This window comes from Plectropomus leopardus, chromosome 13 (genome assembly GCF_026936395.1).
Source record: "Plectropomus leopardus strain MGB_pleo_1.0 chromosome 13, ASM2693639v1, whole genome shotgun sequence".
Taxonomy (NCBI): Eukaryota; Metazoa; Chordata; class Actinopteri; order Perciformes; family Serranidae; genus Plectropomus; species Plectropomus leopardus.
This window is the reverse complement of record NC_142188.1, coordinates 33279190-33304738: the sequence shown is the minus strand read 5'-3', so window position 1 is coordinate 33304738 and position 25549 is coordinate 33279190. Positions and strand designations below refer to the sequence as shown.

The 25549-nt window shown below is 42.1% G+C and overlaps 1 protein-coding gene across 1 annotated transcript in view; it reads left to right on the top strand.

Annotated features, from left to right (window-relative positions):
* hnrnpll (heterogeneous nuclear ribonucleoprotein L like) overlaps positions 1 to 25549 on the top strand; it is a 65653-nt gene that overhangs the window by 13103 nt on the left and 27001 nt on the right. Inside the window, exons 2-7 of the mRNA XM_088086319.1 lie at positions 8788 to 8906; positions 13597 to 13706; positions 13817 to 13944; positions 17460 to 17545; positions 18272 to 18368; positions 21474 to 21546. Of these exons, the coding sequence (XP_087942445.1) occupies positions 8788 to 8906; positions 13597 to 13706; positions 13817 to 13944; positions 17460 to 17545; positions 18272 to 18368; positions 21474 to 21546 (613 nt within the window). The remainder of the gene's footprint in view (positions 1 to 8787; positions 8907 to 13596; positions 13707 to 13816; positions 13945 to 17459; positions 17546 to 18271; positions 18369 to 21473; positions 21547 to 25549) is intronic.

Genomic DNA, 25549 nt, shown 5'->3' with positions numbered 1-25549 from the left:
AAAAATAAATAAAAATTATTGTTTCTATTTGTAGGTGAAGACTGACTTGAGAAACAGGCTGCAGGGGGATCACCTTGCAGCATGTATGCTGCTGAGCATCAACGGGCCACCTCTTGGGGAATTTCCGTACAACAGAGCCTTAGAGCTGTTCTACAAAAAACCAAGAAAAATCCATTGTTCTGAGCCTGGGTGCAAACTTTGCCACTGATTACAGCCCCATCAAGAAATTATTATTTATTGTTTTTATTATTTTATTGTTGAAGTTTTGTTATTATTTTTTATTTTTACATTCAGCCTTTAAAAGCATCATTTGTTTACGCCGCCACGGCTCCCCGGAGAGCCTGCCCCCGCTGCTGAAAAAAATCCTAGAGGAAACACTGAAAAACATAGAAAGATTTTGAAAAGTCATGGAATTTTGTTTTGTGTAATTTTCTGTGGAGATGGACATTTAATGTAACAACAGCAAATGTATGATGCTGCGGACGTAACGCTGCATGTGTTGTTGTATTTACCATTATGTATGTTTCTTCATTTTCTCCCTGCTTTCCATCTACATATTCATGTATGACAGCAAGCTTACATTATGCTGAAATAGAGTTTAAAAACTATATGTTTTAAAAAAGGCAAAGGGGTGAGAAAAAATAAAAATTTGTAGTCCTTTGAAAGTCATGGAAGAGTTTTTAAATTTTGCCCATGAATATGTGTGGGAACCCTGGGATTCGGTTTTAGTAACTGAGATTAATATTGATGTTAAACTGTAGAAACACAAAGCATAACTCAAATAAAACAAACAGCGGGTATACATTTTAGCAAATTACCCTCTGAACAGAGGACAAGATCAGTGGCCATGTAACAGAGGAAGTAAATGATTGTTGTTGATATGTTGTGCCATTGTTGTTGTTTAGACAGCGCTGCTGACGCGTATGTTTTATGTCACACGAGGCAGACGCTGATCTGAAATGTGTTGCTGTTGTCACACCCATCATGCCTTTTTTGCTTCTGAGATGCCGGCATGCTGTCTGAAATCACACACTGGAGAGGGATGATGTCACTGTTGTTTGGTTCTGTGTAAAAATGCAAAATTGGCTAAAAGAATGGACTTGATATCGCCCTAGTGTGTCACGTCCTTTAAACATCCCTCTGCAGCACAGACAAGGTAAAGGGTTAAAAAACAAACTCACTTTTTTTCCAGAAGACATCATTAGATAAGGAGGGGCTTTAGAGGTCATGAGGCAGTGACACTGCAGATGAAATCAGCGTGAGGATTGTGTGTTTGCTGTATAACAGTTTGTATTCAGCTCATGCCTCTGTTAAATTAGATCAATGATGCATGACACCATTGTGCCCTTGAATTTTAAGAATTACAATGACGATCTCAAAACCATAAATTCAATGCCAAAAAATGAGAATAATGCATCCTCATATGCTTTCTTTATAAAATACACAGAAAGGTGTAGTGAGATTGATGAAAAACACATTTACACTCCCACAGACATACATGTTGCGCTCGTTACGTGTTTATGTTTTCATTCATACTTGTGTTTTGGCATTTGCTCACTGGCAGCAGGATAGATTTGATTATTGTTGAATACATTTTATTTAACTGTTCAAGTTGTTTTTTTTGCAGAGCTGATTGTTTTTCCATTGTTATATGTTTCAAATATGATACCATAGACTGTTTATGAAGATTACCCCGCTATGCTGTAGTGAGGCTAAAATATCCTAGATAGGGGCGTTGCCATCCTGCGAGGGTGATGTCATTAAGAGCTTGCGTATGCACAATAGCGATATTGCGACAGACCAGTCACAATCAGCTCCGTTGAATGTGAGCCCCCTTGGACAAACATCAGGGTGATGACAAGTGCCTTCATTGACAGAAACCATCATTGGGAAAAATGTATTTGGCGTGTACTTAGTTAGCGTGTACGTAGTTTTTAATCTGGCCCATTCACTGATATGGAGGGGCAGGCTTTATGACCTGTACTGCAGACAGACACCAGGGGGCGATCCAGATTTAAAAGCTACACTTTGACGGGACTGTTGTCATGTTGTCCATCTGTATTTACAGTCTATGTATGGTACATGTACCACTGGTGATATGCAAAACTCCCTCTAGTAGTATGTGGAGGAATCTCTAAAATGTAAAAAAAAAAAAGATTTATATATATATATATATATAAAGCTACCACCTTATCGTGGTGGAGGGGTTTGTGTGTCCCAGTGATCCTAGGAGCTCAGTTGTCGGGGGCTTCATGCCCCTGGTAGGGTCACCCATGGCAAACAGGTCCTAGGGGAGGGACCAGACAAAGTGTAGCTCACAAGACCCCTATGATGACGACAACAAATGGTCCAGAGTTTCCCACGCCTGGACGCAGGTCACCGGGGCCCCCCCCGGAGCCAGGCCTGGGGGTGGGGCTCGATGGCGAGTGCCTGGTGGCCGGGCCTTTACCCATGGGGCCCAGCCGGGCACAGCCCGAAGAGGTGACATGGGACCTCCTTTCCGTGGGCTCACCACCCGTAGGAGGGGCCATAGGGGTCGGGTGCCATGTGAGCTGGGCGGCAGCCGAAGGCGGGGACCTTGGCGGTCCGATCCTCGGCTGCAGAAGCTAGCTCTGGGGACGTGGAATGTCACCTCTCTGGTGGGGAAGGAGCCTGACCTGGTGTGCGAGGTTGAGAAGTTCCGACTAGATATAGTCAGCCTCACCTTGACGCACGGCTTGGGCTCCGGAACCAGTCTTCTCGAGAGGGGGTGGACTCTCTTCCACTCTGGAGTTGCCACTGGTGAGAGGCGCCGGCAATACTTATTGCCCCCCGGCTTGGTGCCTGTACGTTGGAGTTTACCCCGGTCAATGAGAGGGTAGCCTCCCTCCGCCTTCGGGTTGGGGGACGGATCCTGACTGTTGTTTGTGCCTATGGTCCAAACAGCAGTTCAGAGTATCCACCCTTTTTGGAGTCAGAGGGGGTGCTGGAGATTGCTCCTTCTGGGGACTCCCTCGTTCTGCTGGGGGACTTCAACGCTCACGTTGGCAACGACAGTGAGACCTGGAGGGGCGTGATCGGGAGGAATGGCCCCCCCGATCTGAACCCGAGTGGTGTTTTGTTATTGGACTTCTGTGCTCGCCACAGACTTCTGTGCTCGCCACAGATTGAAGAGGGACCACCACCCCAGTCTGCCAGTCCAAGGGCACTGCCGCCACCGACAGGCCAAGCGGAGTGCAGTGGCGGCAGTCGCCGAGGCGAAAACCCGGGCGTGGGAGGAGTTCGGTGAGGCCATGAAAAACGACTTCCGGACAGCTTCAAAGACGTTCTGGACCACCATCCGGCGTCTCAGGAGGGGGAAGCGGTGCTCTGTCAACACTGTGTATGGTGGGGACGAGGCGCTGCTGACCTTGACTCGGGACGCTGTGGATCGGTGGAAGGAATACTTCGAAGACCTCCTCAATCCCACCGACACGCCTTCCGGTGAAGAAGCAGGGCCTGGGGACTCGGGGGTGGGCTCCCTATCTCTGGGGCCGAGGTTACCGTGGTGGTCAAAAAGCTCCTTGGTGGCAGGGCCCTGGGGGTGGACAAGGTCCACCCAGAGTTCCTCAAGGCCCTGGATGTTGTGGGGCTGTCGTGGCTAATACGACTCTCTAACATTGCATGGACATTAGGGGCAGTGCCCTTGGACTGGCAGACTGGGGTGGTGGTCCCTCTTTTTAAGAAGGGGGACCGGAGGGTGTGTTCCAACTACAGGGAGATCACACTCCTCAGCCTCCCTGGTAAGGTCTATTCGGGGGTACTAGAGAGGACGGTCCGCCGGATAGTCGAACCCCGGATTCAGGAGGAGCAATGTGGTTTTCGCGCCGATCGTGGAACTGTGAACCAGCTCTGGACCCTTGGCAGGGTCCTTGAGGATGCGTGGGAGTTTGCCCAACCAGTCCACATGTGCTTTGTGGACTTGGAGAAGGTATTTGACCGTGTCCCTCGGGGAGTCCTGTGGGGGGTTCTCCGGGAATATGGGGTTTCGGACCCCCTGATATGGGCTGTTCGTTCCCTGTATGACTGGTGCCAGAGCTTGGTCCGCATTGCTGGCAGTAAGTCGAACTTGTTTCCGGTGAGGGTTGGACTCCGTCAGGGCTGCCCTTTGTCACCGATTCTGTTCAGAACTTTTATGGACAGAATTTCTAGGCGAAGCCAGGATGTTGAGGGGGTCCAGTTCGGTGACCTCAGGATTGGGTCTCTGCTCTTTGCAGATGATGTGGTCCTGTTGCCTTCATCAGGCCGTGACCTTCAGCTCTCACTGGATCGGTTCGCAGCCGAATGTGAAGCGGCCGGGATGAGAATCAGCACCTCCAAATCCGAGGCCATGGTTCTCAGCCGGAAAAAGGGTGGCGTGCCCCCTCCGGACCGGGGATGAAGTCCTGCCCCAAGTGGAGGAGTTTAAGTACCTCGGGGTCTTGTTCACGAGTGAGGGAAGGATGGAGTGGGAGATCGACAGGCGGATCGGTGCAGCGTCTGCAGTAATGCGGACGCTGAGGGAGCTGAGCCTAAAGGCAAAGCTCTCGATTTACCGGTCGATCTTCGTTCCTACCCTCACCTATGGTCACGAGCTTTGGGTAGTGACCGAAAGAACAAGATTGCGGGTACAAGCGGCCGAAATGAGTTTCCTCCGTAGGGTGGCTGGGCTCTCCCTTAGAGATAGGGTGAGAAGCCCGGTCATTCGGGAGGAGCTCGGAGTAGAGCCGCTGCTCCTCCGCGTTGAGAAGAGCCAGATGAGGTGGCTCGGGCATCTAATTAGGATGCCCCCAGGACGCCTCCCTGGTGAGGTGTTCAGGGCACGTCCCACTGGTAGGAGGCCCCAGGGAAGACCCAGGACATGCTGGAGAGACTATGTCTCACAGCTGGCCTGGGAATGCCTTGGAGTCCCCTGGGAAGAGCTGGACGAAGTGGCCGGGGAGAGGGAAGTCTGGGCTTCCCTGCTTAGGCTGCTGCCCCCGTGACCCGACCCCGGATAAGCGGAAGAAAATGGATGGATGGATGGATGGATGGATATAAAGTTTTCTTTAGAAGAAGCATCATGGAATAATTGCTATAACGGTAATTATAACCACATCAAGCACAAGTTTAACATTACAATTTTTCCAAAGGATCAAATGACCTCTGAATCCAGAGCACTCACTATGAAAACCTAACAGCATCGGGGGCATTAACCTTTGTCCTGCTCATTGTGGCAAAGAAAGGGTGCCATTATGGAACATGGTATCCAGAATTCATGATCATCCGTGGCCAGCACTCCCTCCTGATCTAAAAAATAGGACTATATATATATATTTAAAACAGCTTTATATTGTCATGTTTTTGTTTGTATCAGAAAGTGTCAGCAACACTGCATCAAAGTACTCAATTTACAGCTTTAGATGACAGACAGAGGACACTTGTAAAGACGTGAATGCTGGGTGTCCTCGTTTTTAAAAATGTGCATAGTGGACAGGCCATGTATGTGTACAGAAATCCTGCTAACACGTCTGAGACAGAGGAGCCAGCAGCCCGGTCAGCAGAGACAGAAAAGTTCATCTCATGCCATTTTCCTCTCCGAACATTCAGATGAGCCATCTGCCTCTATAAATAGACTAAAAGGAATGTCAATGTGAATGAGAAGGACAAAAAGAGGGAAGAAGGGGGAAGGGATGGATGACAGAGGGAGAATGAGAAGAGCAGAGAAGGAGAGAGATAAAAGTTGAAGGCAGAAAGAATATCTGATGGAGATCAGCAAGATAAGGACATTAGAAAAGAGAGAAGTGAGAGTATTTGATTAGAGTTCTCTGTCACATGTTTCTTGTCTGTCTCTCTCTCTGTCTGTCTCCCTGTCTTTATTTCACTGTCCTGATTCTGAGTCCTCAATAATAGTCCACACACTCATAACTGACATTCCAAACAGCCAGCACTGCTGCTCTTTTGTGGCCACTGATTTCCTGCTTGTCATCTGAAACACTGGGAGATCTGGAACTCCTTCAGACTTCCACTGATTCATTTTCTTACAGACAGTCATCTGTTGTTCTGCTAAATGTTCTAAGCTGACTGGCAAAATCAGTAACATCCCCTTCAAACTGTTCTGGGAGCTCTTTTACTTGTAAAGCCTGGCTCTGCACTAATATGATTGGAAAAGGTTTTCTGAAGGTGTGGTCACACTCAGTGTGTTTACATGATGTTAGAAAAAGTACAATTATTGTGTTAATCCGACTAAAACTGGACTTTGAAAATGCATGTTAACATTTTTGAATTTCTGGAAATCAGACTTACACACCCAGACAAAAGGAATGGAAGTCATGTAAACACCTCAGTTGGACTGTACCTGGACTGTACCTGGACTCTGCGTTCTGCGCGTGCTCCTACTTGCTTCATCAGCCTCCCGCAGTCATTACGCATAGCGACTGTTCGGTATTTATGATGGGGGAAGGTAAATTGCAAGCACTCAGGAGGGACTTGTGTTTTTAATTTTGGCTTAGGTGATGGGCTTAGAGGACCGAGGGACTCAGTGGAGTCTGGTGTTTTTGATAGAACAGCTTCAAATTCCCGTCAGTAAGGGCTGTCTTACAGCAAGGTACAGTGATGAGATTATTCTAAATATAGCATACACTTCAACTAATACTGATTTTTAGGTAGTTTCACACTAATCAATGAATTTACTGTAAAAAAAACAATTATGATTGTGATTTGGTCTATATCATAGACTGTATAGGCCTAAGTAATACAGGTTTTTGGCAACTAGCTGAATCTCTCTGATGACGCTCTGGTGCATAGCATAAAGAATTATGCAATGTGTGAAAGTATCAAATATGCATTATGCTACAATGTTTAACAATAGTTTCTAAAATATTGAAAACATATTGAAATATGTATTATATGCCAGGTATATCAGATGTGTAAAAGTATAAATATGTGTGTTATGCTACAATGTATAAAACTAGTATGTATAGCTTTAGACATTAAAGAAAATAAAAAAATATGTAAAATCAATGTGCTAAATTCACCTTTTATTTCAGTGTTATTATCAGTCTGTTTGCAATCAGGTTTCAGATAAAATTTAATATGATCAAAGTTTTCAGTTCCTGTCATTTCACAACCAATTTATGTGGACTTTTTTTAATCTAGCAGGATACCCAGCTGTTGGACAAATGGGCTTTCAGACATTTTTCAGAGTATTTGACTGTCTGAACAGTGAGCGGTCTTCCTTGACAAAATGTGTGTTTTACAAAACACAACAACAAAGAAACACGCAATTTGGAAATCAGTGGGCCATTTTTGTCATTTGACTGTAGAAAAAAAAGAAGAAAATAAAATCTGTGTTATGTTTCAATGTTCAACACAGTATATACTTAAAAAGAAAAAAAATAAGATATAAACAACATGTAGAGTGGTGTTGCTGCTGAGAATTAGTTAGGGTGAAGAAAATAATATTGCACAGTTGAATAATTGCAACAGTTATTGCACAGTTAAGACAGTGTTGCCCAGTTGCAAAATAAAAAAAATATTACTGAATTTTAACTGCTGATGGGTGAATGATGTCCAAATGTCAGTTTGTTGACTCAGAGTTTCGGACACTCTGAGGGGAGGAATTGAAACGTTTGATGATGCAGGCGCTCTGTGCTGCGTCTCGGGGGAATGAGTCGTGCACTGAGTGTGCTCCTGTGTTTGAGCAGAACATAGTGTGGGTGGTTTGGATAGTTTGCTTTTATTACAGTTTAAACTAAAACAATGACAGATAGATCATGATGTTTTTAAACAACCTCACTGTGTTTTTGAGCATGATACAATATTGGCATTTGAAATCATATAAATCTTTGTTTTTTGAGAGGGAGTGATTAAATATGTTTAGTGTGAAAGGTTCTTCTTGATGTGGGAAATAGTTTGAAATAACATCTTAACTAAAGGTCCATTTGCTAGCTTTTGTCTGAGATAATTGTGATCATGAATGGATGGCAGTGTGGAAAGTCAGTTATGTGTGTAACAGGTTGTCAGTGACTTTGACCCCCTCATGGTGTGGATTGACACACAGAAAAGATCAAGGAGGACATTCACATCTAACACCAAAGACAGGGGGTCCCATCTTTCCACCATATGGGAGCACATGGCTGTGTGGTTCTGAGTTCTGGAAAAGGCAATCCGAGTCAGGGTTAGTTATGAATGGAGAAAAAAAAGTTTTTTCCAGGCCTGGAAATAATTTGGAATATGAGAATGTGTGTTGAAAGGTTTTGAATATACAATGATTTGGCTGTAGTGTAAAACATGTACTCCAAAGTGTTTTTGCAGTGCGGAAGTCTTTTATGAGGTTTTTTTCTTCTTCAGCAACAGTTTGTGGAGTTTGAGTTGCGTGGTGAATAATTGATTGTTCAGAACTGATTGATGGATGAGAGGAGCAGCTGCTGCAGAGGCAAGTGACAGTAAACTTTCAGATCGAGCCTGATAAATGGTTAAGTTTCACTTTAACTGCACCTGGCACTACATTCGGAATAACTGATCCATATATGTATATGTCCCAATAGCACTCCTAATGACTACCAGCCACTGAAGATAAGAAATCAATATGTGGCAGCAGATGTTTTTCTTGTGGCGGGCCGCCACAAATACATGACTGTATGGGAAACCCTGGAACAGTTGTATGACAGCACAGCACTGAACTTCACTGCATTTCAGCATGGCTAAAGTTGTGCCAGGTTCAGCTCTCCTGCTGTATGACCCAGCATTTTGTGGACCAGAGTATTGAGAACTCTGATGTGTAACTGTGCTTGACTGTGTGTGTTGCAGGATAATGGCGAGGACTCCCATCGCATCTCTCCCAGCCCTGTGGTCCATGTCAGGGGTCTGTGTGAAGCTGTGGTGGAAGCAGACCTGATAGATGCCTTGGAGAAGTTTGGACCCATATGGTGAGAAAGCAACTACTGTCTCTGTCTGTGTGTGTGTGTGTGTGTGTGTGTGTGTGTGTGTGTGTGTGTGTGTGTGTGTGTGTGTGTGTGTGTGTGTGTGAGAGAGAGTGAGACAGAGAGAGCGTGTTACCCAGAGAAACCTTGCACACTTGGTCAGATGCGTTTTATTGTTCTATTTGTTGTGAAATTGTGAAATTTGTTCACAGTATAAGACAAAATGAAAAGACACATTTGCTCCTTTGCCTCTCTCCACTGGAGGCTCCTCCCTGGCTGTCCTTACTCTCCCCCTGTGTCTTACATTTGGCACCACAGCTGCATAAAAAAAAGAGCTGTCCTCCTCTCTGTCTCCATACTTTAGCTCTCCCTGTCTGTGTGTGGTCCACATCCCCCTTGTCATCTTGTCTCCTGAATATCACTATCTGACCTGTGGAAAGGAGGTAATCTGAGTTATGAAATGATACTGTGCACTCTGCTCCTCTCTCTGGCTGCCTCGTGTCCTACAGCCAGGCTCTATTCTCAGCCTGTTGGTCAAACAACTCTTTAGATGAATGTGAGCAACACAAAAAAATGTAACTTTTTCCGAAAACTTTAGCGCTGGACAAAATTTTTGTAGTCATTGTGCAGATATGTTTTACACAAAGCAAGGGGGTCATTTTTATATTTGGATGTGATAATTTCAGACGGAAAAAAAAAGACTGCATTAGATGACAGGTAGTGTAAACCATGAACACTGCACCAGTCCATCACAGGCCGACAGAGGAGAGGACGCATTTATACCGTCAGACACTTTCAGAGTTGCCAATTCACCTGACATGAGTCACAACGGATGCTGTGTTCACATGGAATCCGTCCGATAGGCAACATCTCCTGGATGACAAATTTTAAAAAAACTTTGACGGAATGGCAAGACAGCACAATACAGTACACATTATGATATGTTGCTATGGTGATGTGTAAAAAAAAGGAATAAATGTATTAAATACAATTATTTGTTTCTATTACTTTATGTAATTATTGCAACAGTTTGCATAGCCATAAAATGAAGCTGTCTCTTCATGTTCTAATGATGTTTTCTAATTTCCTTCCGAAATGTAAAGAAAGTAAATTATTCCCTCCAAAAGTCATTCATTCATTCACATGGATAGTGAAAAGAGAATTGCACTCACTTTGTGCCTTGTGCATATTTGTCTGAAAAAAGAGACACCAAAAACAACAACAGCAAAACAATCAATTATTTTAAAAAATGATTAGCTTTTTCATTGTCCTTGTGTGGGAGCTGCACAACATACGGTTGAAAATTCTGTTCTGGAGGCTGGCAAAAAATTTAAATTTTTTAACTTTTGACGATGACTCCATCTACTGTTGTCATTGCTTGTATTCTCTGCCAGCCTCACTTAATTTTACTGTCCTGCTCTCATTCACTAAAATGACATTCAGTTTGCTGTCTACCATCTGCCAGTTGCCAGTGTATGTGTGCAGTAGCAGACAAAGGGGGGGTGGGGTTCATTCTGTGGTCTCACTCGAATATCCGGCGTTCTTTGCAAGTCAGTGAATGCAGCACAGCAGGCAGTGTTTTTTTTCTCTTTCTCAACTGAATGTCACTTTACACTTCTGTAGTCTCATATAACAACTGCCTTTTGTAAGACATAAAAGTTCACATTGGGGTATTTACTGACATATTTTAAGTTGTAGGATAAAACATTGAAGTCTCATCAGCTTGTTTTAACCACAGACCTTATTTCAGACATCTAACCAAAAACAAAAAAAACACACTGACTCACAGACATGGGACCCGGGTGTGCAATTTGTAGCTGTAGCTTATAAACGCTGATTCCCTCAGTAACTTGACTTGATGCCTCTGCAGGTTGATGTCTGTCTCACCAACTCTGGAGAGAACCAACCTATTAGGAGCAAATAAAAATGAGGTTGTAGTGGTACGGAGTACCGTAAATGAGAGGAGGACCCAAGAGCAAACACAGACGGGATGAAATCATACAACAATGATTTTAATTTGAGTTGAGAATGAGTGAAGGGAATGGTATTGAGGGAAGGGATCCTGTGGCTGAGATGGCAGAGGAGGCTGGAGTGGCTGGAGGGATGGTGAAGTGAGGTAGGTGGTGAGGGCTGGTGAAGCTGGAGGGAATGGTGGAGCTGGTGGAGCGGTGCAGATCCGTGAAGGTGAGTGATGAGGTTCTGAACATGAAGGCGGTGGGGGCTGGGCAGCGAGGCGCTGGAGCTCTGAGGCGGCAGGTACTGGATCAAGCATAAAAATACAGTAAGCGCAAAACATCTCAAAGTCGAAGAGGTTTCTAGAAGCACAGGAAAAAGTACTCATGAGAGTTGGCCGATATACCACGAGAAAGGTGGAAAGACAATCTGGCACCAAACAGGAGAGAAGCCGTGGTATATATGTTGCAGAGGGTTGATCACTGATGAGGAGCAGATGAGGAAGTGTGCCATTAGCTCCAGCACGCAGAAGCCACGGCCAGCCCCTGAAACACAGCACAACAGGAGAAGACACACCAAGCACACAGACACAAGCACTCCCAGACAGCACAAAACCACCACAGAGCCATGTACTGCAACAATCACAAACATGAATTTAGATAGAAAAGTTAGATTGGTAATATTTTAACAATACTTTAAAAGTACTACAACATAAAAAGTAAGTACAGTATAGATGTTTCAGAATAAAAAAAGTTGTGCAACAGAAATAATGTGCAACAGTTGACAGAAGAGCAAATGTGTTCAGTGTGCAGAGATAATAGTGCAAGATGTGTGTTAATGTTACCGATATATAGACAATTTATATTGTATGTGGGGGAATAAGAGCCCGTGTCAGTGGGGGTCCCAGGCCTTGTTGATGAAGTCCCAGATACCAGGTGATTTGGTGTAACAATGTCCTGCAGAGGGCCGCAGTAGCTGTAGTGTAAAGATAGTTACACATTGTGAATAATTGAAGCAAACATTTTGTGATACTGCAGTTTCCACTCTAAACGACTCCTTCTCCATTATTTACACTCCCTGCATGCTGCAGTATTCATTAACCTCTCATTTACCTGAATGAAGCTGCAGGGAAAAGCATACTGTGGAAGACACACACACACACACACACACACACACACACACACACACACACACACACACACACAAAGATATGGTCTTATTGCAGTGATTTGGCAGGTTCTTTAAAGGCCTTCACACCCACATTGTTCCATCTGTTATTTTGCCTTTGATGAAAAGAAGGCGGTGAACATTTACTTCCTCAGCGGGGTTGGGAGGGCTCATAGCCTTGGTTCACACAGTTGACAGTAACACACAAAAGACAGTCCTGTGGTGATGTGTTGAGATTTGAGTGCTGAGGGTTGAAACACAATCAGCTGCTCTAAGACTTTGGCAAAGAGTGGAGGACATGTAGTGTGGCTGGCAGAGGAGCTGATGTGTCCAGTGAAATAAAAGCTTATTAAATGGGAAAGATTTGAATGAGCAGCATGTGAATAAGGCTTGGGTGGCATGTAATGCACTGACCTCCACACATTCAAATCCCACCTCAAGACCCACCTATTTAAATCTGCTTTTAATGTTTAATGCACATTTAATGCTTATCTGTCTTGCTTTTTACTGATTATTTCATTATTTATTCTGTATGTTTTACTGTTTTTAATCGACTTTGCTTTTGTTTCTGTTAAGCGTCTTTGAGTATTGTGAAAAGCGCTCTGTAAATAAGATGTATTATTATTACTATTATTATTATTGTTAGTAATGTTGCATACCCTCATATGGTGCTGAAATTTCACTGGGATATATGGTATATGGCAGTATATATGTGCTATGCTTCAGCTTTTCAGATTAATAAATACACAATGGAAATCCCCCCAAAATGTTGAGAAAATTAATATTCTCACATCTATTTTTCTTATTAAACACAGAAATACAACTGTTCACCTTTAAGTTCAACTTTATCTCTGTCAAAGCACGCTTCATTTAAACTCAACAGAAACAAATTAAACTAACTTAAACTGTCTTAGTTAATCTTGCTAGTTATTTAGTTAGTAAGTCCAATTTCATTCAGTTCAATTTTATTTATAAAGCCCATTATCACAGATCTCACTTTGCTTCAGAGGGCTTTACAGCATATGACATCCCTCTGTCCTTAGACTCTCACGTCGTCGAAAAAAGCTTCCTCCAAAAAAACGGTAGAAACCTCAGGAAGAGCGACAGAGGAGGGATCCCTCTTCCAGGACAGACAGATGTGCAATAGATCTCGTAAGAGAACAATTAAATTACAGTAGATGTCAAAATCCAGTGTTCCAACAATCACCAGCTCCAGTTTGGTCCAAATAAATCCTTAATTCATCAAGTTAGATGTAAAAAACATGCTGTTCTTCCCCACTCTCTGTCTGCCTGCTGGCCGGCGGCCGTTTACAGTCCTGTAACTTCTCCCTCCACCACAAGGTGTCACTGTGTCTTTCAGCTAAGCTGCCTGTTCCACCAGTAGAGAGAGCTCTGGTGGTGCGTGCTGTGCACTACATACAATAAGTTTAATAGAAGGAGGAGTGCCTGTATTTATGACAGTATTGAAAAACATACCTTCAGGTTTTCTAAATACCCTGGAATATTGTAATACTGTGATACTGCCCAAGCCTAAAATGAACGTCTTAACTTGATGTCTGTGTGTGTGTGTTCTCAGTTACGTGATGATGATGCCGTTCAAGCGTCAGGCCCTGGTGGAGTTCTCTGCAGTAGAGAGCGCCGACCGCTGTGTGTCCTGTGGAGCCAAGGAGCCTGTCTACATTGCAGGTTTGATTCCCAGGCCTTTCATTATAAAGACTCCTTGATGTGATATATTAGTTGCTCATGCATGTATGCAGTGTTCTATGTGTTTATATTTGTATCTCTCTGCTCATCAGGCCAACAGGCGTACTTTAATTACTCGACATCCAAGAGGATCACCAGGCCGACCAACGCTGACAACCCCAACAGTGGCAACAAGGTCCTCCTGCTGTCCATACAGAACCCCCTCTACCCTATAACCACGGTAAACACACACACACACACACACACACACACACACACACAGACAGACACTCACACACACTCACACAGTGTCACACAGTGTCACACATTTGCATCTGTGTGGACTTATTTCTATCATATAAGTAAGAAGTTTGTATGCCTCTGCGCCCGCACCTTGAGAGAATTCCCTTTAAATTTAGCACATATGTACATGTATTTGGAATCAAGAATGAACTGATTAGAATTTATTGGCCATAGGTCTAAGGTCAAGGTCACTGTGACCACGTCTGTGACATTCTTGTAAAGGCAGTATCTCCTTGAGGGAATTTTTCATATTTGACACAAATGTTTGAATAGACTCAAGGATGAGCTTATTAGATTTTGGTGGTCAAATGTCAAGGTCATGGTGACCTTTCATTTGTCTTATTCTTGTGAAAGGGATATCTCAAGAACACCTTGAGGGCATTTATTCGAATTTGACACAAACATTCACTTGGACTCAATAATGAGCTGATTAGATTTTGGTGGTCAAAGGTCACAATGACCTCTTAAAACATGTTTTGGCCTCAAGAATTTATACACTCAAATTTCACATAAATGTCCCACAGGATATAATGATGAAATTCTGAGACATTTTATATCCAAGAGGGCAAAAGGTCAACTGTGATATAATGTTTTGCGAAACACCTTTCTGTCCATTCATCAGTGTCATCTCAGGGACAGAAGGGGAGACATTTGTTCAGATACTGAATTGATGGCAACTGATCTTCAAACTGTGCTGATCGGGTAGATCGTCTGTGCTGCCTGTGGGAAGATGTGTGTAGCACAACTTAGCTGGTGTGAAGAGGCTTGCAACAGTGTAACAGTATTCTGAGTTTTGTCATAAATCTGATTATCAGAATGCTCATACTAACTTAGAGAGCTAGCCAAGCTTTACGACCTCATGATAATGTAACTTGCATTAATTACGTTTAAATCAGACATTTTGGAGTCATTTTCAGATTCTTCCAGTTGATTTTCAGGCTGCCTGGACTGCAGAAAAAAACACTGAAAAGTTTAAAAAGACTGTTGGTCATTTGTTATAAATGCACTGAAGGTGCAGAATGATCTTGTATACCCATCTGTCAGTCTCTCCCCTTCCAACAAACTACATTCAGTTATCTTCTCTTACAAGCAGTCAGTACATCTTTAGATTTGTTCCTATTGAGGTTTCTCCTCGTTCCCCACCATCTGTTTCTTTCTATACTGTCACTCTTAATCTATAGTTTTGTGTCAAAACGACTGCCAAGGATTTTTTTCCTGCCTGTTAAATGTTGCTAAGTGTTAAATTTGATTGTCTACATGTTTTTTGTTAGGACATTTGGACAATAAGTACATCTCACCAGATTTCACACCTTTTTTTCTCAGAGCAGTAACACCTCAGCTGGCCATGAGCAAATTACTGTTGACGACTACATTTGAAACAAATGCAGACTAGCTACGTATTTTTGAGAAGATTCTCTGAAATTTGAATGGCTGATTGTAGATTTTTTTAAAAATGTTTTTCAACCACCAACCTGACATGGATCATAGAACAACCATTCTCAAGCAAATGGTTTAACAGATTCTACACTTTTCCCCTGATGGTTAAACTTCCATATTGCTTTGCATGCTATACAACAGTAACCTGGCATAAGATGAGCAAAGATTTATCGATATCGTCTTTATGTTCAAAACCTTTCCAAGAATGCTGCTAATTTCTACACTTGCCACAGTTGTCAGCCAGTTTTTGACTCTGTGCTTTATTAAGTTTGTCAGTAGTAATGGGGACCAGAAACACTTCTTGACAAATCAGAGAGAGACCGGATCAGTGGTGTAGCAGGGCTTGTTCTGGGGAAATCCACAATCGTATAAAGTTTAATTTAGCAGAACTTACTGCTCAACGCAGTAATGTTTTGGAAAATAAAATTATGTTTCTCTGTCAATCTAGCAGAAGGTGCTGACCAAAATACGAGGTTACTTGTCATAGAAAACCCCAGTAATGAGTCCTAAAACCTGGAAATGAGTAAGCATTTCAGCACCTCCAGTTTCCTCACTTCAAAGTCATTGGGTTTTTTTTTTATGTGCTTTTGCTTAGAAGCCTGAAATAAGTTGAAGAGAAGAGACCTTCACGTTTTGTTCTACAACATAAAATATGTCAGCAAATACCTAACTGGTGAACTTTTAAACGTTTATGTGTCTTAAAAAAGGTGGTTGCTAACAAGTGGCCAAATGAGACTACGGAAAGTCATTACGCCGATCCACGCTGAACATGGCTTTACTGCCTCGTAGCAGTGGTGATGCAACCATACTGTAGTTAATTTACAGTTATTGTATGCAAAAATTAAGGTGAATCACAAATGGAATTATACATGCATGGACTATAACATCTATACAGTACAAAAAAATTAACAGGTTCTGTGAGTTTGTCCATTGCGGGCTACTGTAGAAACATGTTTGTAAAACATGGCACACTCCCAGTTCAGAATTTTCACTTATTGCTATCATCCAAGGTGACACATTCCAGTTTGGTATTTTGAAAAAGGCTAGATGACATTTCAACTTGTTAGCCCTCCCAGTGGCAGCTCAGTCACTAATGCCAACCCTCAGGGAAGATGATGAGGAAGAGGAGGAGGAGGAGGAGGAGGATGATTGGCAATGATGATGATGAAGATTCGAAGGTAGTTGAAGATGATGAAGATAACGCGGATGATGATGAAGATGAGGATGATGGTGATGATAAATATGAGGACGATGAGGATGATGAAAACAAGAATGGAAATGATGATGAAGATGGCGATGATGAAAATGAGATTGGAGAAGATGAAAATGAGGATGATGAAGATGAGAATGGAGATGATGAGGACGATGATGAAAATGAGGATGATGATGATGATGATAAAGATGAGAACAATGATGAAGATGATGACGATGATTCAATAAAACGACCAACATTTTTTTTTTATTCTTTGGATGAAGACTTGGAGCCATTGAAGGTTGACACCTGTGACTAAGCTGCCATTTCTGAGGGGAAACAACTTGCAATATCTTCAAGACTTTTTCAAAAACACCAAAGGAGAATTTGCCAGCTTGGGTGATACCACTGAGTGAAACCCTGTCCTGGGTCCATGGACTCCAGTAAACAAAAACAGGGCTTTGTGCTTGGTACTCTCCTGTTGCTTGGTACCCTCCTGTTGTGTGTTTGCTTTATCTGGTATAGCGGGATCAGTGATTTACTTAATGTAAACAAAAAAACAGCTGTAACCAAAAGTATTCTTTCAAGAATCTAAGTTTTGGAATCTTGAGAAAGAATTCATCAGATCCTTAAAAAACAACCTGGATGTGTATTAGTATGCAGTGATATTTCTCTCTAAGCAGTTACAGTATCTTTATAGTATTCATGAAATGCTCAGTGGCCTGAGGCCTGCTGTTCCTGCAGGTTAGGACACACTGCAGCATCAGAAACTTTTAGATTATATTGAATGTTGAATGTCTTTCTTTTTTTCTCTGTTGGCGCAGGATGTTCTGTACACAGTGTGTAATCCCATCGGCAGCGTGCTGAGGATCGTCATCTTTAAACGAAATGGAATCCAGGCCATGGTGGAATATCCTTCCTGAATGTGTGAACGTTTGTCTTTGTATGCTGTGTGTCTCTGAGGTGGAATGGACAGTACAGTTGTGGCAAATTTGTCCCAACATTGTCCAGAAAAATGGTCCAGTGTTTAAATTAATCCTTTGTTTTTGGTCAGAAACACTGGTGTCTCAAGAACACTTTAGAAAGAAAAGCACATGTTGCAGGCAGGATCACTGTGATAGACATTAACATGTAATCGACACATGCAAAGTCCAGTCACCCCCCGGGAGATGACTGAATATACACAGTTTACACCATCCTTATATACTTATTTTGTCTTTTATCTACGCACACACCCTTCTTATGTACCAAAAAGCTATAAAACTTGGCCTCAAAGCTTGTAGCTATGTTTAGCCTACAGCCTTGCTGAGCCAGCGTCTTTCCGTCTCAACCCAGTTCAACTTCTCAAATGAAAAAAAAAAACATAGTATAACTCAGTATAGCCTCTGGCTTTGGGGCCTGTTTTTTGGTTTTGATTAACATAATACAGATTTAACATACATATACTGTATTTGGTTAAAAGTTTGGGTAAATATCTGATGAACTATTTGATCCAACATAGTTTATGACAATTAAACACCTGTTGCTCTTGTCTCCATTTAACCTCCTCTTGCTCTCCTTTCTAACTTTAAATAATCAGCATCATTTATCTAAAAAAACACACATCAGTATCCTTTCCTTAACCCCGGTGCTTCAGGTTTGAATCTGTTCAGTGTGCTCAGAAGGCCAAAGCTGCTCTGAACGGAGCTGACATCTACGCTGGCTGCTGTACGCTCAAGATTGAATATGCGAGGGTAAGAGACACGAAACACATCAGCAGTGACATGCCTGGTGCCACTCTGATTGACTCTTCCCAGAAAACATTGATTTCTGTTTTGTCTTTGTCTAACTGCACAAAATGTTTAGCCATGCGTTCACATGGCTGCTGGACAGAATACAGAGGGCTGGTGGGAGGAGAAGGAGCAGATACTGTTGATGTAACATTAGTTAACTAAAACATGATCCAGAGTCCGTGTAAGGCGTTTTATTTTGATAATTGACCTGATGCACCACTGCTTAACTTCCTGCCTGGTACGATCTGCTCTGTGCAGCTCAACATGGCTGCTGTCCGCCTCCGGCAAAAACAGACTCAGTGTGTATTCTCCACAGAGCAGAGCAGGGAGCCGCGTCTGGGACGCTGCTGAGGCGCTCCGAGGTGCGCCCACTGAAATCACCAGCATTGTCTAGAATATTTGCGATTGGCTCCGGAGGCCATACCGTGGTCTTAAAACTGCATTGATGGACCCGGTAGAATTCAGCCGTAATGGTAGTATGTACAGACAGTAAAGAAAGGGGGGCAAGCGCTGAACCTTGAAGTTGACTTCACCTAAAATAAATTGTGACTGGTGTCCCATTCAAAGTGACGAGACAAGTGACTTATCTGACATGAGTCAGCTGACCATTGTGAGTGACACTTCTCAGACCAGTGTCAAACGTTTATATTATGGGATGAAAATGAATTTGTTGATATTGATGGTTATCCCTTTGAAACCTGAGCAAATTGGCTGGAGTTCCTTTTAAAACATAGGAAGAAGTCAATAAGCAACTGAAGAAGAAATGACCCAAAAAATAGCAAGACATTGGTCAAAAGTACAAGAAAATTACCTGAAAATTAGCACCAGAAAAATAAATCAAATTAAAAAAAAGTCAATGACTTAAAAACGTGCTTAAAAATTGTAATAATCCTACAACAGAATTTTAAATATGTAATTATGATAATAATGAATATAGTTTTCCCCTTACCTTTTAATTTTCTAGCATAACATTTCTTATCAAGTTGCTCATTGCCTTTTTTTCATGTTTATGAAATAAAATCAAACCAATCAGTAAAGGCCTCTGAAAGCAACAAAAGAAAAGTGATGTTAATCCAAGTTTCAAAGTCTTAGATGTCATCTCCCAACCTCCTAAAAAAGAAAGAGAAAGAGACAGAGGGTGAGAGATGGAGATTGTGTGTGTGTGTGTGTGTGTGTGTGCGTGCATGTGTGCGTGCGTGCGTGCGTGCGTGTGTGTGGGAGTGTGAGAAAGCGAGTGTCTGGACAGAAGGAGAGAAATGAAACTGAAACATAACTTGATTTACTCATCAAGTCATGGGATTCAGTGTAACTCTGAGTGTGGATTTACGCTGCTACCAGGAACTACTGACTTCAGTCAACAGCTCCAGTGGGTCAGCACCCAAAGCCTCTGTATGAAAGGACCATTTGCTTCTAGCAAAAAAAACAAAACTCAGAATGCTTTTCTGTCTCTTGACTTTGCACCATGCTGACTGATTGAAGGATCCCCTGAGCAGAGGGAGAGGCTGATGCTCCTTTTCCACCCAAAGGTTTCAGGAACTAAACTAATACACTAAATCAGGGCATGTTCTTCTTACAAGTTCCTGTTTGCATTGGAAAAAAAACAATAGTCAAATTATTGTAATAATAGTTTGGGTTTTTTTTAAATGGTGTTATTTGAGACTAAGGCTGTCAAACAGTTATTTTTGAAAATCACGATTAATCGCAGAATTTCAGTAGTTAATCGCAATTAATCAATTTTTTAATCACGTTTTAAATTCCATTATTTTGCATTTTAACAGTTTTGGACTCCATATTGGCAGTGTAAAGCAATTCTTATCAGATTGTCTTGATTTAGGATTAAAATGACAGCAAAAAACTCCATGGGAGTAGCACAGTTTTAGTAATAAATAATGAATTAATTAGCGCCTGCCAAAGTGGCTGCTAGATTTGCTTCAGTCACCAGTCAAAAAATCAATGGTACTCTACTGAGTGGCTGCTAGATTTCGGAATGTACCAGTTCCAGTGTTAGGTGGACAAAAATGTTCACTTTTAAACCTGGGGGTGATTCATGGGTACCCATAGAACCCATTTTCAATCAGATATCTTGAGGTCAGAGATCAAGGAAACCTTTCGAAATGGCTGTGCTGGTTTTCCTTGCCAAACTTTAGTCTACATTTGGTGCGTTATTCTGAGCAGAAGCTATTTGTAGGATGACATGGCTGGTTCCGCTGGATTCCTTAGGTTTTAGTTTCATATAAAACCTGTATCATCACTTTGGCTTAAAACTTAGCCTGTGCTCTTTATATTTTCCTGGTTTTTCGTTATTTGCCAATCACACGCCTGAGTGAGATTGTCCAGTTAATTAATAATAGAGCATGTGTTTGTTAAATTCTCCTGCGACAGATGGCTGTAGAGAATATGATTTCCGTCGTGAACACAAAAGTAAGGGTTTAAAACAGTCCTTGAATGTGACTTGGCCCTGTCTGTATGAGCTCTAATATATGTTATATCCATCAATGAATGACATCATTCTTTAGTGCTTGGATTTCTAGGTTCTTAACCCTTTGAACCCCTAAGCATATTGGTTTGATTTCTTTTGAAAACATGGGAAAATGGCAATTAGCAGCCTGGTAAGAAATGTCCCACAAATTGTATGAAATCAGTAAATTTAGAAAATGTATTTAAAATATTTTGAAAAAGCTAGGGAAAAATCCATCAAACTACTAATGATAATTTTCATAATGAAATATTTTGGGGAAAAAAATAATAATTCCTATTATTATCCAGAACTTTTTTTTCAGGTCATTGTCTTGCTTTTGTTTCGTTGTAGTAATGTTTGTTTGTTTTTTACTTTTGTTTTTTCCTTTATTTCTGCTAGTTTTCATGTGAATTTCTTACTATTTCATACTTTTTTTAAAAATCATTTTGTGCTAATTTTTGTGTAATTTATCCTCTCATTGTTCATTGCCCTCTCCCTGTGTTTTTGAAAGAAATCAAAACAAATTCCGCAGATTTTGAAGGGTTAAAAAAGTGTAAAGCAGAACTTAGTATTTGACTGGATCCTGTTGAACTGTGTTTTGTCCACAGCCGACGCGTCTGAACGTGATTAAGAATGACAACGAGAGCTGGGACTACACTAAACCATACCTGGTCAGACGAGGTAAGACACTCTATTTCTCTCTGTCTTTTTTGTCTCAGTTTCAAACTTCAGCTTAAGACTCACTATGAGCTCTGGAGGGTTTGTGGTGATCCTTCTTTTTCACACTCTGGGAGCTCCTGTGACACGGAAGGTAGGACTCAGTCTGAATTACCTGTCGTGGCACATTTCCCTCCACCGTGGCCATCCTCGATTCACGTTAAACCAAAACTAGATGAAAAAGGTCAGTCATTTGTGAAACCGTGCCGAGATCTCCAGTCTTTACGGATTGAGAGCGTAGTCATAAACAGTTTGGACCGTAGACCTCCATCACACCAAGACTCCTCCGCCTCCCCGTCTCTCCGTCAGTCTAAACACTCTCACACCAGCCAATAACCGGCCTCTCACAAGCCTGCACCTCCGCCAAATCATTGAGGGAGAGAGAGAGGGAGCAGAGAAAGAGGCATGGACGTCAGGCTGACCCTGCACTGCAGCTTTCTCCCATCTTCACCTTCTGCAACCCAGCAAAAAGAGAGAGAGAGAGAGAGGGAGAAAAAGAGACGGATCTCACACCTGCTGACTGCCATGCAGCTGCTGCTTCAACATGCCCAGGAGGCCTGAGCCCCGCCTCTGTCTGCAGGACGCCAGTAGCACTTCCTTCCATCTCTGTGCTCCACACTGTGATCTCCTCCTCTGTCTGAACCAGTAGTCTCACATGGCCTCGGGTCTGGTCCACACAGTGACTCAAGCTGTTCTGAGCCTCTCAGAAGAGCTTAGGTTGTTGATTAGTGCTGATTATACTGATGATGATTCTGGCTGTCCAGCAAACAAAAGAACATTTACTGTGTCCTCTAAACTGCCTTTCATCATTTGTCTTCAAAATGTGATTCAGAGAGCATCTTGGTTCCACACTGTGGAGCAGACATGTTGATGGTCTATGTGAGTCTACAGTATAAAAGTCTGATCTCTGCTCTCTGGCACTTCATCTGGATCAGGGCTGTCACCATATCAAGTTTTCATCAGATGCCTGCTGCACTAAATATCACAATAATGATAACGTCTCCATGATATCAATTACATAACAATATGAAGAGCTACGATAAAAATATTATTTTAAATTGATATTTAACAAATCACTGAAGAATTCAAGCAAATATTTGAACAAAGTGTTCAAATGCAGTGTTAAAATACAGTAGATTGAATACAACAGTGACCAGCTGTGTACAAGAACTCATGAGACAGACACCAGGTGGGTTTCCATTAACTCTCAAGTTGCGCAAGTTGAAATGGCTAACATAAAATATGCCTAATGGAAACACGTAAGAAAACACGTTTAGAAAAAAGTCCCATTTAACGCAATAAAGTTTTTCTGCTCTCAGGAGGTGGTATTTCAGACAATTCAAAAAAGCCATATTTCATAAAACCGCAATGGAAACACTTTTTAGTCTTTTAATAGGTCACATGATACTATGGCTATGTGCTTGTCAGTAGGAACTCGCTCCCTCATGATGCAGCAGGAGCTACAAGAGCTGTTATTGCATCACATAACTCGTCAAAAGTTGAGCAGATCATGTGGAGGTTTTGAATCAACAATTCCTCTGTGAAATCGTGGATTATCCCCTGCCAGAATCCCACATATGTGGCCGCTCCCACGTATAAGGGGCTTGCCTTTCCATTTTCGCTCCATAGCACGCCTACGTGGCCTTGGATTGGAAATAATGATGGGCAGCACGGTGTCTGCAATAGAAATAAAGCTGCTAATGTTTGAACATCCATCACCATGCTTCTTGTAATGTTATCACCAGAGGAGAAAACGCAGAACATCACTCAGTGGACACACAGCCATCTAACAATTGTGTTTTGTTTTTTGTTTTTTTGACGTTTAGAAAATATCCCTTAAGTTTTGCGCAAATTTGTGATGGAAACCCGCCTAGTGTAGAGGCAGTGTTTGTATGTATGATTGTATGATTTGATTTATGTGTGAATCTTCAAAACACACCAATCAAACCATTCCTTTCCAACATGGACATTTAACATGTAACACTGACTTCAACAATAGAATTTTAAAAGCAAGATGACATCAGTGCAAACCAAAAATGTCACCTGACTCCATTCATAAGGTCTGACTTTAGCTCTTCTGTTTAACAAGTGTCGTGCACACTGGTTGGATGCAGCAATGAGACCAAAACTTCAGCCTGATTTGTGGCTGGACGCTCGACACTTTGGAAGAGTGTGGCTCGACAGAAATGAAGTTGTGTCGCTGTCATGCTATGCTCATGGAGAATTTTATTATATCACGGACAATGTCATATTGTGTCATGCAGTGTAATTGGGAGTGTTCCCATCGCTGCCATGGAGATAGCAATTTTAAATCCACATGGACTCCGACCTGCATTCAGTGTCTCTGTCCACAGAGGCCGTCTGTCAGCAGCAGCTCCTGCAGAGCTGAGAGGCCAGCAGCCAGTTATACTGTCCTCACCAGGCTGACTGACTGCACATATTTACTGAACCAAAATAGTTTCCGCTTCACTCTAAGAAATAAACAGTCTTTGTATTTTTTGATACAGTGGTTTTATTTCCCAGTCCATCATCGCAGTCTCACAGACAGACCGGGAGCTAAACAATCAATGTAGATACAGTTAATACATTTAAAGAAAGACAGCGGGATACATAAAAATGCAGGGATCTCTCATTACCATGGACACGACTTTTAAACTTTTGCTCAAGCTTGAATTGAAAATGAGGTGCGACTGTTTAATTTCTGTCAACCGACTCACATCAAAAGTGTCAAGCATCCAATCATAAATCCGGTTTTATTCTCTTATTGGATTGCAGCTGGATTCTGACCGCAGAGAGCAGCTGTGAGGTTAGATGTGTGATTGGACTATGTATGTGCAGGAATCCATTTTCAAAAAACTAAAACATCAGTTTAAGCTTTAAAAAGATTTGAAAACAACACCGCTTTAGTGTTTGACTTAACAACACATTCTTTCTACTTAAGTGTGATAAAGGTGAAAAGCAGTGTGTGGTGACAGCCCTGATCACAGTTACTGTACATTCAGACACATGCATGGATGTGCCCCTCACATCATGTAGCTCTTAGAGAATGCTGATTGGTATTTTTTTAATATAAAGATCAGAGCTATCAATCAGTGTCTTGTTTAAAACAAGGCCAAACGACACCTATAATGTAATATGACTGATGGCGTTCACTGTTATCTGTGCACAGTTCTCTGTACAGTCAACTCCTATCACTGCTGAGTCTTTGTAGATTTGATGTGTAGCTGAAGATTCCTTCTGAAAAGTCTTAAACTGTGTAGTTCGGATCAGTTCATTCTCCATGCAATCAATGCAGGATTTTAGATTTTCAGTCAACATAAATGAAAATATCTGTGGTGTGTGAAGCTTAATAGTCAAACTATTCAAAACTAGTAAATAACAAATGTTGTTTTTTCACATTTTTGTTCCACCAGCAGTCAGGCCAAGGATGGTGATGATATTAAGAGTGAGATAACAACACGTTCTCATCCCAACTTGCCACATGGTGCCGCTCTGTCACTGACCTTCTGCATCCACTTATGACATTTTAGGTAAAAAAAAACCCAGAAGAAAGTTCTAGCAGCACGCACAACCAAAAGCAGTAAATATTTGCTGCTGGACAGAATGAAAATAGATGCAAAAATACAATTAAAGTCTGCACACTAGATAATTCTCCCATGAACTTTTATTACCTCCAAATATGTGATGTTTCAGGTCCGCGGCGTCACGTTTGGAGGTAATAAAAGTTCATGGGAGCATTATTTGTGTGCAGACTTTATTTGTATTTTTGTAGAAAAAAAAAACATCCACACAGGAAGCTCCGGACTCTCGCATGAAAGTCAGCTGATTGTTGGACCTAGCCACCTCCCCACCCTCCATATACGTGGTTACCGGCATTGTTTTTACCTGACACCGTCTTCATGCACATGCAACTGGTTCCATCCAGCAGTCCACCAGTGCATAATAATAACACCACAGATTCTGTCCA